The sequence below is a fragment of the Vulpes vulpes genome, chromosome 9, assembly GCF_048418805.1.
Source record: "Vulpes vulpes isolate BD-2025 chromosome 9, VulVul3, whole genome shotgun sequence".
NCBI lineage: Eukaryota > Metazoa > Chordata > Mammalia > Carnivora > Canidae > Vulpes > Vulpes vulpes.
Window position 1 is genome coordinate 108,593,540 of NC_132788.1, and position 15,890 is coordinate 108,609,429.

The 15,890-nt window shown below is 67.9% G+C and overlaps 1 protein-coding gene across 2 annotated transcripts; it reads left to right on the plus strand.

The window, feature by feature from the left end:
• The first annotated feature begins 248 nt into the window (after positions 1 to 248).
• Positions 249 to 10,535, plus strand: KLF16 (KLF transcription factor 16). Of its 2 annotated transcripts, none has more exons than XM_072721933.1 (2): positions 249 to 1,006; positions 8,394 to 10,535. In XM_072721933.1, the coding sequence occupies exons 1-2, from the start codon at positions 538 to 540 to the stop codon at positions 8,693 to 8,695; spliced, it is 771 nt and encodes a 256-aa protein (XP_072578034.1). In that variant the 5' UTR covers positions 249 to 537; the 3' UTR covers positions 8,696 to 10,535. The 2 variants fall into 2 exon arrangements, with proteins under 2 accessions (XP_072578034.1, XP_072578033.1); XM_072721932.1 differs by lacking the exon at positions 249 to 1,006 and adding an exon at positions 5,860 to 6,771.
• The last annotated feature ends 5,355 nt before the right edge of the window (positions 10,536 to 15,890 follow it).

Here is a 15,890-nt window from a genome sequence, read left to right on the forward strand (position 1 = left end):
GGCGGGGCGCGCCCGGGAGGGAGGGGCGCCCCGGGCACGGGCGGAGCTTGCCGGCGTGGGGAGGGGGTGCTCCGAGGAGCCCACGGGGGCGCGCGCCGCAGGCTCCAAAGGCGGGGTCTCGGGCTGGGGGCCCCGCGTGGGGAGGGCGCGCTCCGGGAAGCAGGCGGGGACGCGCTGCGGGCGGAGTGGGCGCGACGGGGGCGGCTCCTGCGGCCCAGACCCCGCCCCCGGCGGCCGCGCGCGGCGGGCAGGGCGGCGGAGGGCGCGCCGGGCGGGGGGCGTGGCCGTGCGCCCCGAGGGGGCGTCCTCCGGGCGGGGCGGGCCGCGGCCGCCCCCGCGGGCTCCGGTGCGTCAGGGCGCGTCAGGCGGGGCGGGGCGGGCCGAGCGCGGGCGGCGGCGGCGGCGGCGCGCGCCGGCCTCCTCCTCCTCCTCCTCCTCCTCCGCCTCCCGCACTCGAGCAGCCGCCGCCGGCCGGACGGGCACCGCTCCCGCCGCCTCCTCTCTGCCGCTCGCCCGCGCCGCGCGCCCTTGCCCGGCATGTCGGCGGCCGTGGCGTGCGTGGATTACTTCGCTGCCGACGTGCTCATGGCCATCTCCTCGGGCGCCGTGGTGCACCGCGGGCGGCCGGGCCCCGAGGGCGCGGGCCCCGCCGCCGGCTTGGAGGTGCGCGCGCCGCGCCGCGAGGCCGCCCCGCCCGGGCCCCCGGGCCCGCCGCCGCCGCCCCCCGCCGCCTCCGGCCCGGGCCCCGCCGCCGCCGCCGCCGCCGCCGCCGCCGCGCCCCACCTGCTGGCCGCCAGCATCCTGGCCGACCTGCGCAGCGGGCCCGGCGCCGCCCCGGGGGGCGCCTCGCCCGCCTCCTCGTCCTCGGCCGCCTCGTCCCCGTCCTCTGGCCGCGCCCCCGGCGCCGCGCCCGCCGCCGCCAAGAGCCACCGCTGCCCCTTCCCGGGCTGCGCCAAGGCGTACTACAAGTCCTCGCACCTCAAGTCGCACCTGCGGACGCACACAGGTGAGCCCCGGCGCCCCGGCCCGCGCGCGCGGCCCCCGCGCCCCGCCCCCTCCGGGACCCCCAAACTGCGTGGCGCGTGGGGGGCGGGGAGGGGGGCGCGCCCGGGCCGCCGCCGCGCCGGCCGGGAGGGCGGGGCCTCGGTGGGTGGGGCGCGCGCGGGGGGCGTGGCGGCCACGCGGTCGGGCGGCGCGCGGTTGGCGGGCGAGGCGGTGGGGCCGCGGGGCGCGCGGCGCGGCGGGGTCCGTGGGCGGCCGCGGGGCGCCGGGCCGTGCCCTCCCCCGCGGCCCCGCTTCTCCCTCTGTCCTGGCGCGTTCGTGTCTGCGGGGGGACGCCGTGGCGGGGGCGCGCAGCTCGCGGGTTGCGCCGTCTCCCGGCCCCTGCCTCGGTTTCCCCGTCCGTGGAGCGGGGGAGGAGCCGCGAGGCCGCCTCCGGGTGGCAGCGAGGATCCGCCCCGGCAGGCAGCAGAGCGCCTGGAGCGGGGGCCGGGCTGGGGGCGCTCCCCGCGGTTCTTGTTTTTAATAAGGCGGGGGGCGGGGCTGGGAGTGCGTGTCGGGGCCTGGGGGGGAGCCTCCGGGGACTCAGGTCCTCGCGGTAGGTGGCAGGGAGGATCGGGAGGATTCAGCGACCCTTGTCATCCTCCTTGTGCCCCTCCGGGTGCCCCATCGTGCACCCTGAGGGTTTGGGTGGGGGCTCGGGGAAGGTGGGCCTTGGTGCCTGGCCAGGGCGCGAGGATTGAGGGGGGTCCTGCCCTCCGGGAAGGGCAGGGGAGCAGGGGTGGGCGTCTGGGCACCGGCTGGAGGATGCACTCGGGTTCCAGCTCTGCCACTTCCAGGTCCGTGACGAACTGCGGGCCTCAGTGTTTTCATCTGTGTAAAGGGTGCGTGGGCTTCTGCCTTCCGGGGGTGGCTGCGGGGGTCGTGAGCAGCCCTGGTGCTGTGGACGCTCCAGTTGTAGAGAGGGTTCGAGAAAGCAGGCTGGCCCTAGGGTGTGGTGGTGGGGACGCAGCCTGGGCAGCCCCAGGCCCCTTGCACGGCCTCCCATGCCAGGCAGGCAACCTCGGCCTGCGCACTGTTTCCTGGGCCACCCTCATCCCTGTCCACGGGGCCTAGATGCTCTGCCCCACTTGTGGACACACGAGAGGGCAGCACAGCCAGGGCCGACGTGGGGTGGCATTGCTGTGTCCTCCTGGAGCCCCCGTCTTCCCTGAGCCGCAGTGAGGTGTGCGTGTCTGTGGGAAGGACGTTTGGAGTCCCTGAGATGGGGGGAGGGCTCTCTGGGGCCCAGGGGGGAGATTCCTTCCTGGGATGGGGGGCACTGGGGTCTGAGCAGGGCCCTGCTGGCCCGTCTGGGTGCAGGGGTGCCGCGGTGGGAGGCTGGCCGGAGAAGGACCGTGATCCTCCTGTCGTCCCGCATCTGTCCTGTCACTAGTCCTTGCTAGTTGTCGGGTGGTGAGCCCCCCACCCCCAGTGTCATGATCTGTTTTTTCCCTTTTCTGGGTCCTGTCCAACTTCCGGGTGGGCAGGAGGGGGCGGCTAGGCCACCTCCCAGGTCGGGTCCCAGGAGGCGTTTCTGCGGGGTGTCTCCGAATCCTGCGGACCCTCGTGGGCCCGGCGGTGGGGGCGCCTCTTTCCACGTTGCCGCTCGTGTTTTTTTTTTTTTTTTTAAAGATTTATTTATTTATGATAGACATGGAGAGAGAGAGAGTCAGAGACACAGGCAGAGGGAGAAGCAGGCCCACGCCCGGGAGCCTGACGTGGGACTTGATCCCGGGACTCCAGGATCGTGCCCTGGACCAAAGGCAGACGCTAAACCGCTGCGCCACCCAGGGATCCCCCGCTCGTGTTTTAAATGAGGAATTGAGGTTCCTCAGCTGGGCCGGGGGTGTCCCGGGAAGGGCGCCATCCCTGCCGGGTCCCTAGTCCCCGGGGAGCCGTGGCTCTGGGGTCCTGTGTGCGAGCCCCCCCTTTGTGCTGTGGCGGGGGAACCCAGAGGGCGCAGGTCCCGGGCCGGCTGCTGCCGGGGAGGTTGGAAGTCCTGACGTGGGTGCCCTGGGCGCTGTTTCCAGAGGGTTCCAGGCACCCATGTTCTTGAGACCGGGCGCTCAGCGTCTCTGCCACCCCCCAGGGCCACGAGGCCTAAAGGCCCTTTTAGGCGTTTTTGGTCCTGGAAGAGGGGACGCTGCCCTTCTGCACGGCTGGGCGCCGCGTCCCAAGGCCAGGGTGGTGCTGCCCACCGCCAGGGACAGGCCTGGCGACAGATTGATGAGGAACAGTGACCCGAGGTCAGCTGGGTCACCCGCAGAGGGCCCTGGGGAGAGAGCCCTGCCTTCCCCTCTTGCCTGAGGACCCCTCTTTGTGGAGGGAACCCGTTCGGCCTCGCCCCATTCTACAGAGGAGCAGACCGAGGCACGGAGCAGGGCCTGGCCAGAGCCGAGTGTGACACCCCGTGTCCCCGCTCTGTGTGGCATGGGGCGGGGGGCCGGGTGGGCCATGGGCCCTTTGGCAGGGCCTCCAGCTGCAGGGGCAGGGCTGCCGTGTGGTCCCCCAGGTCTGGCCTGCAGCCCCAGCGTGGAGCTCTCCTGTGAGGGGTGGGGTGGGACTTTGGAAGCTTCAGGAAAAGTTGACGCCGTAGCTATGGAGACGGAGAGAGGAAAGATGGGGCGGGGGCGGAGGAGAGGCTGCCTGTCTACTCCCTGCTCTCCCAACCTCCACATCCGTGTCCTGCCCCGCAGCCCCTGCCCGTGCCGGTGCCAAGCAGGCGGCGAGCCGTGTCCTTCCCGGGGTCTCAGGCTCCTTCCAGGCCCAAGGGAGCTCGGATGTGGACGTGGAGCTTCTAGGCCAAGGTCTGATCCCCAGGGCCCAGCCTTCTCTGCGGGCGTCCAGGCACGTGGGGGCTTCAGCAGCATCGCTGGCCACACCCACTCGGTGCAGAAACCTCCCCAGTTGTGACAGTGACAAGTGCCCCCTGAGGGAGTTGCAGGCTCACCACTAGGCGAGACCCCCGGTTTCCTCTAAAACCCTGTCTCCTGAAGTTTGAGGATCATTAGGTGAGCACGTAGTGTGTGCAGGGTACTGTGGGGACAAGCCAGCCCCTGGGCCCCAGGCCTGGGGCCTGCGGAAGGAGGTGACAGCAGCAGGGATGGAGAAGAGGCCTCTCCTGGTGATGCCGAGGGGTCCCGTGGGGCGGGAAGGGGTGTGTCCCGGGACAGGGGACTATGCCCTGGCTGCAGGGGCTGGTGGTAGGGGCCCTGAGGCCTGAGTTTTGAGGATGAGGGTGAGGTGGGGAGGGTCAGAGCAGGTGAAGGGTTCCATTTAATCCCAAGGGCAGGGTGGAGGGTGGGCAGGAAGGCAGGCCCGGCTTTGCAGAGGAAAATCCGTTTACGGAGCAGGGATTAGGGTCCCTGGAGAGGAGTTGAGGAGGGCAGGCTGCCGGCCTAGGAGGGAGAGGGTGGGCCAGCCCATAGACTGGGTGCAAGGAAGAAGCCCCAGGGCACGGAGGGTGGGAGGCGGCCTGGGCAAACCCTAGTGTTTCTGAGCAGCCTGAGAGGGGCAGGGCGGCAGCGGCAGTGTTCTTGGCTGAAGAGAGCCCCAGGGGAGAGGCAGATGGGGAAACTGAGGCCCAATGGGGCGATAGCCACAGCCCTCCGAGGGCTGAGTGGGCAGCAGACCCTCCCTTCCTGCCCCCGGCAGCACTGGGAGCTCCTTTAGGGACAGGTGGGCCCAGGGCACTGGTGGCCTGGGGGGGGGGGGTAGGGAAGGGCAGTGCCAGGCCTGGGGGGGTGGGAGTGGCCTGTGAGCTCCACCTAACCTCCAGCTGGCAGAGTGCAGCTGGAACTGGGGAGTGGGGGAGGGCCCCCAACATTGTGGGGGGCGATAACCACCCCCCACCCAGGCTCCCTGATAAAGCTGGCCCAGATGGCCTGGAAGCTGGCGGATGATACCAGTGCGAGGAGCTGGCTTCCCTGGGCGTGAGGGGCGTGGGGGGTGGGGGGCGGCCTTTAACCGTGGCCCAGGCTGTTCCAGGGCAGCAGGTCTCCCGTCACGCGTGCTAGGGGGCGGGGAGGGGGCTGTGGCAGTCGTCACCCCTCACCGCAGGCACGGCGAGCCCCTGTGCCAGACGCCAGTCTGGGTGGGCGGCGGGCCGAGGCAGTGTGGGCCTTGGGGGGCCGGGCTGCAGGGGCCAGGCTTCTGAAGAATCGGTGGGGACAGCAGCTCATGGAGGGGGGAGCAAGATGATGGACGACTGTTAGCTGCTGCTGCGGCCAGACTCTGCCCGGAGACCCTGGGGGTGCCCATGGCATGTGCCGCCTGTGCCTCCAGGTGAGGGGGCAGGTACCTAGGAGAGGCCACGCACAAGGTCAGAGAAGCTGAGAAAGGGGACAGTGGGGTGCAGCACCTGGGGTGGGAGAGGAATGGTGGTGGGCTGCCGAGAAGCCCACGGACGGTGAGGGGACCCAGGTAAACCCTTTCGGCTTTGATCTCGGCTCAGGGAGTCGCCCTGGGAGGTTTTGGGGCACAGCACACGCTGGGTGGCTCAGCCACAGCTGACGGGCCACTGCGTGAGTCCGGGCGAGAGGGCCAGAGTCCCGAGCCGCCGTGGGGGCTGGCGGTGGCAGGAAGGGGCTACTAGTGGGGTTCGCTGCCAGGGACCATACAGGCCAAGACCAGGGCTTCAGGTGGGCCAGGAGGTGCCCGCCTCAGGTTGCCATGGTAACAGCACAGCCGTTGAAAGGAGTAGGTGGGGGGAGGTGGAAAGCCTTGGGTGTGCGGGGGAGGGGGCAGGCGGGGCCCAGGGGCTGGCAGCATCAGGCTCTTGGTCTCAGGGTGAGGAGTTCGGGCCCGCGGTGGGCGTGGGGAGGACTTCGGGCACCCTAGCACCTGCGGGTGGACCGTGCCCTGCTCTTTGGACCTCCTCAGCTTCCCAGCCTCTGCACCCCTCAACTGCTCCTTGGGCACTCTCGGGACTCCTCGGGCTTCTTCCGGAAGCCCCTGGCGCTCCCTGCCCTCCGCAGCAGCCTCCCCGTGCTCCACGGGCCACCTGGTAGGGGGCATTTGTGGAGGTCAGCTGCGGTCACACGTTCCTCTGTCCCTGTCGGGATGACCTCAGGACCTCAGGAGGTCGCGGGGGAGGCTGGCTGTCCAGCCGGGCCAGAGGGCCTGCACCCCGGGGCGGCCAAGCCGACCTGGCCCAGGTGGCTCCCTTGTGTTACCCGCATCAGGTCCCCGGGACCTCTTGGCCTGTATGTTTCAGAGCCTGCTTGGCACCGCGGTGACGCCAGCTGCCCCCGGTCACCCCAGCCCAGCCCGAGTCAAAAGGTCACGTCTGGGCCTGTGGCCTCTGAGCCTCCTGGGCGCCCCCCACCGTGGGAGAGGAGGCGGGTGTCCGCGGGCTGGGCCTGCACCGGGGCCACCCACGTGCGCACGTGAGCTCCCCGGAGGGTGTGGGGCGGGGCCGGGAGTCGCCCCCCCAGCGGAGGGGCCACGTGAGCGAGCCGGCCGCTGTCCCCGGGCTACGTGCGGCAGCTGTGTTCCGGCGCCGCGTGCGCCCGCTCCTGCAGCTCCTGCAACCTGCTGGCGGCGGAGGGGAGGAGGGGCGGCGGGGGAGGGAGCCCTAGGCCCTGCCGGTCCCCTGCGCCCTGCAAGATGGCGACAGCGCCCGCCACCGCGACCCGGGCCGCCAGCCGGGCCCTTCCCTGGACCTGTCCCCCGCCCCCGGGGTTGTTCCAGGGAAGGCGCACGCGCTCCCGAGGTCTCGCGCACAGTCGTGTGAGCGCCCCTGCCCCCCTCTCCCTCCCGCAGGTGACACTGGCACACCGGTCACAGCCTCCTGGCAGGGCGCCCGCAGGGGGGCACTGGCGGCCGGGAGCCCCGCTCCTGCCGTGGTGCTGGGGGTGGCGGCAGCAGGGAGGGGCAGGGAGCGCTCGGTGCAGCTCTTCCCTGGAGCCCCCTGCCTCTCCCGCCCGTCACCGCGGGGCAGCCCCTTAGCTTTCGAGCAGGGGTGTCACTGCGTCACCCTGGGGGTCCAGGCCCCGCCCCGCCCCCGCGGCGCTGTCCTGCCTGCCAGGCCTGGTTACCTCTAGGCCTCCCTGGGGCCTGTGTGTGTGTGGGGGGGCCTTGAGCAAGGTCCCAGGCCGAGCACCCCTCTGGGAGCGCTCCCAGGGTCGCCCTGAGCCCCCACAGCGCCCAGCGCGGCCCAGTGTGTAACCCGCGGGTGCCCAGCCTGAGCGCGTGGCTGCCCCGGAGTCCGCCCGCTGCCTTTGTCTGGGCCCGTCCAGTGCCACCAAGGGTGTTGCACGGGACGGTGGACGCCGCGGCTCTCGGGGCCACCTTCTGCCCACCCCCCCACCGCACCCCCTCCCAAACTCCTGGGCGAAGGGCGGCTGGGGAGTCCAGGGTCCCAGGTCCCTGGCGCAGGGTGCAGGGGTGCAAGCTGCGGGATCCTCTCGGCCTCTGGGCCTGGGCCCTGGGGGGGCCCTCGGTGCACCCAGCCTGAAGGTGGGCCCTGGGCGCCCCCGGGTCCGCCAGGAAGGTGCTGACAGCGCTCGCTGGGTCGGGCTGAACCCTTTGGGGCCCAGACCCCAGACGGGGGGTGAGGGCAGGGGGGGGGACAGGCACTCGGGGTTGGCGGAGGCTGCCGGGGCAGGATGGGCGAGGCCGGCCTGGGAGGTGGGAGGGGTCTGCGGAGGAAGTCGCTGGGTGAAGGCCCGCCCCGCCCTGCCCGCCCCTCCCCGCAGTCTGTTCCGTGGGGGCGGGGTGAAGCCGGTGGCGCCGTGCAGGCCCTCCCCTTCCTGGCCCCGCTGTGACACGCCGGGGACAGCCTCTGCCGGGGTCTTGTGTCCTTTTCCCCCACCCTCTGCGCCGGTCTGTGGGGCTGCAGGTGGTCCTGGGGCCCTTCACGTGTCCCTGCAGCTATAGAGGGGCCCAAGGGTCCGTGGGCGGATCTGGGTGGGAATCTGCCCAGACACCCCCCTCCACCCGCCCTTGCGCCGAGGTGGTCATCTTCACAAGGAGAGGGTTGCTGGGGCGGTGAACCCCCAGAGCCTCCTGCATGCCCCTCGGGACAGCGGGGGTGGGGACGGCAGGACCCATTTGCATGGGGAGAAGCCCCGCTGAGCGGCACCTGTGCCCGCGGGGGCCTGTGGCGGTCGTGCCCTGGGAGGGGGGCGCCCGCTCGCTCGTGGGCTTCCTGCAGGTTCAGAGGAGGCAGGAGGCAGGGCCGCTCCGTAGGGGCTTTTCTTTGCACAGTGACACGTTTCAGTTCTCGCCCAGAGCACAGCCCCTAGCACGGGGTGGGGGGTGGGGGGGCCAATGCCCAGGACCCCAGGGATCTGCCGAGACCGCCGGGCGCTGACGGCCCCTGTCTGTCTGTCTCCCCTCTCTCTGCCCAGGCGAACGGCCCTTTGCCTGCGACTGGCCGGGCTGCGACAAGAAGTTCGCGCGCTCCGACGAGCTGGCGCGCCACCACCGGACCCACACCGGCGAGAAGCGCTTCCCCTGCCCGCTCTGCTCCAAGCGCTTCACCCGCAGCGACCACCTGACCAAGCACGCGCGCCGCCACCCCGGCTTCCGGCCCGACCTGCTCCGCCGCCCCGGCGCCCGCAGCACCTCGCCCAGCGACTCGCTGCCCTGCAGCCTGGCCGGCAGCCCCGCGCCCAGCCCCGCGCCCAGCCCCGCGCCCTCCGGCCTGTAGGGCCCTGGCCCAGCCCTCCCTGCCGCACCCCTGCTGGGCCTGGGCCCCGAGCACCAGCAAAACGCCCGCTGGCCACAGCCAGGGGCCGGCCACGCAGCACTGGACCGCAGGTGGCCCGGGAGGGGGGCGCCGGTCTGTAAATAGCCTTGTCGGATAACTCTTCCTCTGTGTTAACCAGGAACCCCGGGGCGGCCAGCAGGCTCCCCTCCCCCGCCGCCACCGCCCAGCCTCGGAGAGGGTGGGTGTGGGGGGGCGCGGCCAGGAGGGGTGCACCTAAGCAGTGCTCAGACTTGGCCCCCTAGCCCCCCCCTCCAGGTAGGGACGACGTGTTCAAAGAGCCATAGGTGAACCAGGGGTCACCGCGGCCCCCCACCCCCACCCCACTGAAAGCCATTGGAGATGTTCAGGGATCCGGGGTGCGGCTCCGGCCGCCCCCATCCGGGTACTCAATCTCAGGTGTCCACAGGTTCTCCCCTGCCACCCAGCTCCCCGGCAGGGGGCGGGAGGGCAGCGGGGAGGCAGGGAGGGGGGAGGCAGGAGGGTCCAGGTTTTGCTCCTAAGACAGGGGTAGGGAGGGGAGAGACGGGTTCTTCCAAAGAGCATGTGACTCGCACGAGGGGAGGTGGATACCGGGCTGCGCTGCAGCAAATGCCTACTTATTTATTTTCCTCTGTCTCTGCTGGTAGGAGGGGGGGTCAGCGAGCGGCCCCCGTGGGTGGGTGGGTGTGAGTGTGAGTGAGGCCCGCTCCTGGCAGGGCACAGTCCCCAACTTTGGCCTTCCACAGCATCGCGTGACAATCAGTCCCTCCGTTGGGACCAGGACAGCCATCGAGCGTCAGGCGCCCCTTCCCGGCAGGTGGAGGCCCGGGGCCGGCTCCATCCTGCCACCAGCCCTTCTTCCTGGCGGGTGCCCCTGGACGGAGGTCGAGGGCCTGCCTGCAGGGCAGGAAGCGCGAGGGCTGACCCCTGAACCCCGTGGGATAGCTCGTTTTTTTGGACCGGGTAAAATATTTTTTCAGGCCCCAATCCCTTTCTTGATCTGGGCCCCGTGGGTGGTCCGTTGTCCTCAGGGGGTGTGGGTGTTGGGGGAAGGTCTGCGTGACCTGAACGGGGTGTGCAGGGGTGAGCCCCGTGGCCTCTCCTGGGGTCTTCCCGCTGTGGCTCTGGTTGTATTTCACTCTGGACAGGGATTGAGGACCCCCGCCCTAGAAGGGGGAGGACCCCTCCCCGTCCCTGGGCTGCGTCCTGCTCTTGGCTGCCGGAGCTTTGTGGCCCCGATGCGGGTTCCAGGACCTTTCTGTCTCCTCTTTGAGGGCTGGTGGCGTTGGTGTGGTCTGGACCCGGCCTGGCAGGATCCAGGGATGGGTGCCTGGGGTCCTGGGGAGGGGGCCAGAGAAGACCCCCGTTTTGCAGCAGCGCTGGGAAGGGTCTCGTTGGCCAGTCTGGGGGGGGGGGAATCCTTGCCCGGCGGGCCCGTCTGTGCCCACACCTTCCTTCCCAGCGCCCGGCGGGATGCCTTAGTCTGCGGGGGCAGGCTGAGGTCCCCTTTCCCCCTGTGTCTTATGGACGTCCTCTGGATCGTCCCATCCCTGGCTGGTGCCTCTCACAGGGGAGGGACCGTGGGTCCGAGGGCCCAGGAGGCTGAGGACGGGTCCAGGGACCTGAAGAGACCCGTGCCCCTCCTCCCCCAAGGAGCTCGGGGCCACTGGGACCTGGTTGCAGCCGCTGAGCTGTGGCATCGCGAGGGGGGAGGGGGAGGGGCTCCCAGGGACTCGTGCTTTCAGGTGACCCCCGCCCCTGCCTGGCCTCTTCCTTGTATTTAATTAAACCCTTTTTTAAACCCGACTCTGGTGTCTGCGTCGTTTTTGCCCCCTCTGCCTGGAGTCCCTGTGACCCGGGTCACCGGCCCCCTCCTGGGGACGCGCGTAGCCCCCACGGCCCTAAGCCCCCCCCAGGGGCTGCCGCCCCGCGCCACCCACGCCCCGCGCAGCTGCGCCCCCTCCCGCTCGTTACCCGGCAACCGCGGCGCGGTGACACGGCGCCCGCCCCCTCCGCACCCCGCACCCGCCGCCAGCTGGGGAGCCGCGCCCCGGCCGCGGGTGGGCGTGACCGCGCCTCCCCAGGGCCCGGGACCCCGCCCTCCGCCTGCCCCTAGGGGTGTTGCGGGGGTGGGGGGTGACCGCAGGGGGCCCACAGGCCAGCAGGGCCGCCCAGTCGCACCCCCCTAGCCCCTGCTTCACTTCTCCCCCTTTGCGCCCTGCAGGCCCGCGGACATTGCTCCTCGGGCCCCTGTGCCACTGGCCCCCTCCCTCTCCAGCTGCCTTTTCCGCCCCTTGGGGAGAGTCCCTGGAATTCGGGGCGCACGCACGCAGCCCCCCCCCGCCTCTCGGACACTGTCCCACGGGCTCCGAACAGCCCGAGGGGGTCCCCTCCTACCGTCTGGGCGCTCCCCGGTCACGCGGCCTCGGGACCCCTGACCCTCCCGGATCCCCCCAACCGCGGGCTCCGGCCCCCCTAGCAGGCGCGCACCTCCGGTGGTGCCCACGACACCCGCGAGGCCTCACCGTCGGCTCCAGGCTGCCACTGGCACCTCTGCCCTTCCAGGGCGCAGGCCCAAATCCTTGGGGTCACCCGACCTTGACCCCTGCTGGCTCCCCACATCCATTCCTACCGCACGGCCCTATCGTCAAGGCACATCCCCCCAATCGGCCCACTTGCACCCCGTCCTGCGCCGCCGCTCTGCCCACCTGGTCCCCCTGGGCGCGCGTCCCCGCTGTACCCCCCCCAGTCCGCTCTCCCCGCGGCGGCCACCGGGGGGCGCCGTTCAGGTCCCGCCCCCCTCCCCTACCGCCTGCCTGGGGGAAAGCCCGGGGCCCACCAGGGTCCCCGAGGCCCTGTGCGGCCTGCCCCCATCCCCCGCCGTGCACTCCTCCTCTCTCCCCCGTGCTCTCTCTGCTCCAGCCACGCGGATCTCCTCTGTTCCTCCACCACGCAGCCCCGGTGCTGCCCCAGGGCCTTTGCACAGGCTGTGCCCGCTGCCTGGGCTGCCCTCCCCCTCTTGACCTTCCTCAGAACTGCTCAAATCGCACCCTCCCTCCCCAGACTGCTAGGTGGGCCACCTATTTTCTCAGTCTATGCCCTGTACCGGACACCTCTCCTCCCCAGCACTGGGGTCCCTACGTCATACATTTCCAGCTGTCTGCCTCCGCGGCCTAGAGCGCCACCTCCAGCAGGGTGCGGATCTTTCCCTGGTTCGCCCACGTCTCCAGCAGCGGGTCTGGCACGTGGTGGGTACTCGGTGAATATTTGCCCCGTGGATGGCCATGGCCTGGGAGCATGGATGGAGACTAGGTGGGCTCGCGGGGGCACCTGGCTTCGCCCCACACGCCCCGGGGCCTGCCTCCCTGCCGCCGGTGATGACAGGTGTTGGGGGACCCCTGTGTGGGGGCCCAAGGCAATCAGGCGCCGGTGGCCCCAGGGGCCAACTGTTCACAGAGCGGCTGGGACTTGCCTTGTTTATGCGACATCTCCCCGGGTCTTTTTTTTTTTTTTAATTTTTATTTATTTATGATAGTCACAGAGAGAGAGAGAGAGAGAGAGAGAGGCAGAGAGAGAAGCAGGCTCCATGCACCGGGAGCCCGATGTGGGACCCGATCCCGGATCTCCAGGATCGCGCCCTGGGCCAAAGGCAGGTGCCAAACCGCTGCGCCACCCAGGGATCCCCTCCCCGGGTCTTAAACCTGGGCGACCAACAAGTCAGAGCGTCGTTTGAAAAACTCGTTCTCAGAAAAAACCCCTGGTGCCCAGACACACACTGAAAACACACGCACGCACGTCCGCAGCTGCACGATGCCCGGAGGTGTGACAGCTCAGGTGCCCTTCGACAGATGAACGGACACGCAGGACGTGGGCCATGTTCCCATGGGCACGTCCCCGGTTCCCGAGCAGGAGCGAGGCCCCCACACACCCCACGGACGGACCCCGAGTCCCCGACGCTCAGGGAGGGCACCAGACACAGGAGGCCCCGCAGGTGGGAGTCCACATGTGTGACACGTCCAGGACGGGCTCGTCCACGCACGGGGAAGGGGCTGGGGGGGCGCTGGGGGGTGATGGAGGGGTGACCACTGATGGGGACGGGGTTTCTTTTTGGTTTCAAAATACTCTGGAACGACATAGAGGTGACAGTTGTGCAGAATAGCGAATGGACCAAATGCCGCTGAATTTTCACTTCTAGAACGCCCAATCTCAGGGCCGTGAGTTCACGCCCCATGGGGGCTGTAGAGCTTGCTTAAAAATAAAATCTTTTAGGGGATCCCCGGGTGGCTCAGCGGTTTGGTGCCTGCCTTTTGGTCCAGGGTGTGATCCTGGAGTCCCAGGATCGAATCCCACATTGGGCTCCCGGCATGGAGCCCGTTTCCCCCTCTGCCTGTGTCTCTGCCTCTCTCCCTCTCTCTATGTCTATCATGAATAAATAAATAAAATCTTTAAAAAAATAAATAAAATCTTTTAAAAAATAATAAAGTAATTAATTTTGTTAATGTGAACTTCCTCTAAATAAAACAAAGGAACGGGGGATCCCTGGGTGGCGCAGCGGTTTGGGGCCTGCCTTTGGCTCAGGGCGCGATCCTGGAGACCCGGGATCGAATCCCACGTCGGGCTCCCGGTGCATGGAGCCTGCTTCTGCCTGTGTCTCTGGCTCTGTCTCTGCCTGTGTCTTTGGCTCTGTCTCTCCTTCCATCTCTCAAGAATAAATAAAATCTTTTTTGTCCCCACCAGAGTCTAAGCCCAGGGGGCATGTGTCACGTGCAGTCCTCTGCATCTCCCTTAGAGTCGAGGCCATGCTCCTTGCATTACAGTCATTGACCCATTTTACAGAGACGCGTCGTAGCCCCCGTGTCCGGCTGGGTGCCGACCCTGAGGTCCCGGGTCGGTGAGTGGACCGCTGGCAGGTGAGAATGAAATCCCCACGTGGTCGAGAGCGGGGGCCTGCGGGGCTGCGGGGTGCCGGTGTGCGTCCCGGGGAGCCAGGGGAGTGTCGCGGGAAGAAATCCACCTGCGTCCTTCACTGTGACCCGCGTGGCTCCCCACACCCTCCTGCCTCGGACAAGGACCTTCACACAGTCACAGCCCCAAGCTCTCCCGCTTGGGTGCCTGTGCAAGAGAGTCCCAGGCAGGGGGGCCTGGGGGACTCATTTGGTTGAGCCTTCGTCTCAGGTCATGATCCCGGGGTCCTGGGTCGAGCCCCACGTCGGGCTCCCTGCTCAGGAGGGAGCCTGCTTCTCCGTCTGCCTCTGCTGCTCCCCGCCCAGCTCAGGCTCTGTCTTGCTCTTTCTATTAACTAAATAAAATCTTTAAACAAAAGAAAGTCTCATGCCTAGAATCGCCCTCCCCCCCCCCCCCCCCCCCCGCAATACTGCACGCAGCCTTCCACTGTCAACACTCACTGCATTTCAAACCAGGGACTCTTGCTGATAGGCCCGCAGAGGCAAGAGGTCTCTGCCCCAGGGCCCACTGGCTAGCCAGAAGACATTTTTGTTTTTTGTTTTTGTTTTGTTTTGTCTTGTTTTTGTTAAAGATTTCATTTATTTATTCATGAGAGACACACAGAGAGAGGCAGAGACACAGGCAGAGGGAGAAGCAGGCTCCATGCAGGGAGCCCGACGCGGGACTCGATCCCAGGACTCCAGGATCACGCCCTGGGCTGAAAGCGGCGCTAAACCGCTGAGCTTCCCAGGGGTCTCCAGAAAACAGATTTTGGACAAAAAATTAGATTGTGTCCTCTGGAGAGTCATCTCTGACCCTCTCCATCCCACCTGCCCTCCATCACTGTACCGCTTAGTTATTTTGTAATTGTGGTAAAAATACGTCACATAAAATGTTCATTGTAACTGTCTCTGAGGGCAGCTCAGGGCACGGAGCACTCACCCGGCCGCGCACCCCCCACCCACCCTCATCTCCAGAACCTTCCATCTCCCCACCGGAGGCCCCGTTCCCAGGAAGCACTGACCCCCCCGGCTCCCCCCCCCCCGGCTCCCACCACCTCCTCTGTCTCTGTGGACGGGACCCTTCTGGGGACCTCCTGGGAGTGGGGTCCTGCAGGAGGCATCCTTCTGGGTCTGGGTCCCCTCCCTGAGCCCGGTGTCCTTGGGGTCCGTCCACGTGGGGGCAGGTGTCCGGGCCCCTTCCTTTTTTCTTCGGTGAATAGTAACAGTCCATTAGCTGGATCTACATTTTGTGCATCCAGTCACCCGTTGATAGATATGGCTGTTCCCCCTCCTTGGCTACTGTGAATCCTGCTGCTGTGAACAGGGGTGCGCACATAACTCTTCGGGACCCTGCTTTCCATGCTCTCCGATACGCACTCAGAAGTGGGATTGCTGTGTCATATGGTAGTTCTAGCTTTGGACTTTTTGAGGACCCTCCATCCTGTGTTGCAGACTGGCTGCAGCATTTTGTAATCCTACCATCAAGCAATGGGTCAGTCTCAAAAAAATTTTTTAAGTAAACGCTATGGCCAATCTGGGGCTCGAACTCACCATCCTGAGATCAAGAGTCACAGGGCCCGTGGACTGAGCCCACCTGACACCCCCTTCTCAATATTTCATTAGGATGTTGTTGGCCTTCCCCACCAGGCTGTGAGCCTGCCCTCGGCCCACCTTGTCCCTGGTTTGGTTCAAGGGAGAATCTAGGGCAGAGGCTCACATACAGCAAGCACTCGGTTTCTTGTGAGCAAATGAGTGAGAGCAGGATTCCTGTGGGCATGCCGGTGGGCGTGAATGTAGGTGTGCACGTCGGAGCCCAGGTGGGCGTGAATGTAGGCGTGCATGTGGGAGCCCAGGTGGACGTGAATGTAGGCGTGCATGTGGGAGCCCAGGTGGACGTGAATGTAGGCGTTCATGTGGGACCCCAGGTGGACGTGAATGTAGGTGTGCATGTGGGAGCCCAGGTGGGCGTGCAGGGGGGTGCCAGGTGGACGTGAATGTAGGCATGCACGTGGGAGTCCAGTGGGCGTGCAGGTGGCTGTGAATGTAGGCGTGCACGTGGGAGTCCAGGTGGGCGTGCAGGTGGATGTGAATGTAGGCGTGAACGTGGGAGTCTAGTGGGCGTGCAGGTGGGTGTGAATGTAGGCGTGCACGTGGGAGTCCAGTGGGCGTGCAGGTGGGTGTGAATGTAGGCGTGCACGTGGGAGTCCAGT

Bases quoted from the DNA above. Each gene is read 5' to 3' on its own strand.
- KLF16 (XM_072721932.1), top strand. From the start codon at position 6,248: ATGTTTCAGAGCCTGCTTGGCACCGCGGTGACGCCAGCTGCCCCCGGT. The intron at 6,772-8,393 runs GTGAGCGCCCCT...CTCTCTGCCCAG, and splicing joins GAGGTCTCGCGCACAGTCGT to GCGAACGGCCCTTTGCCTGC.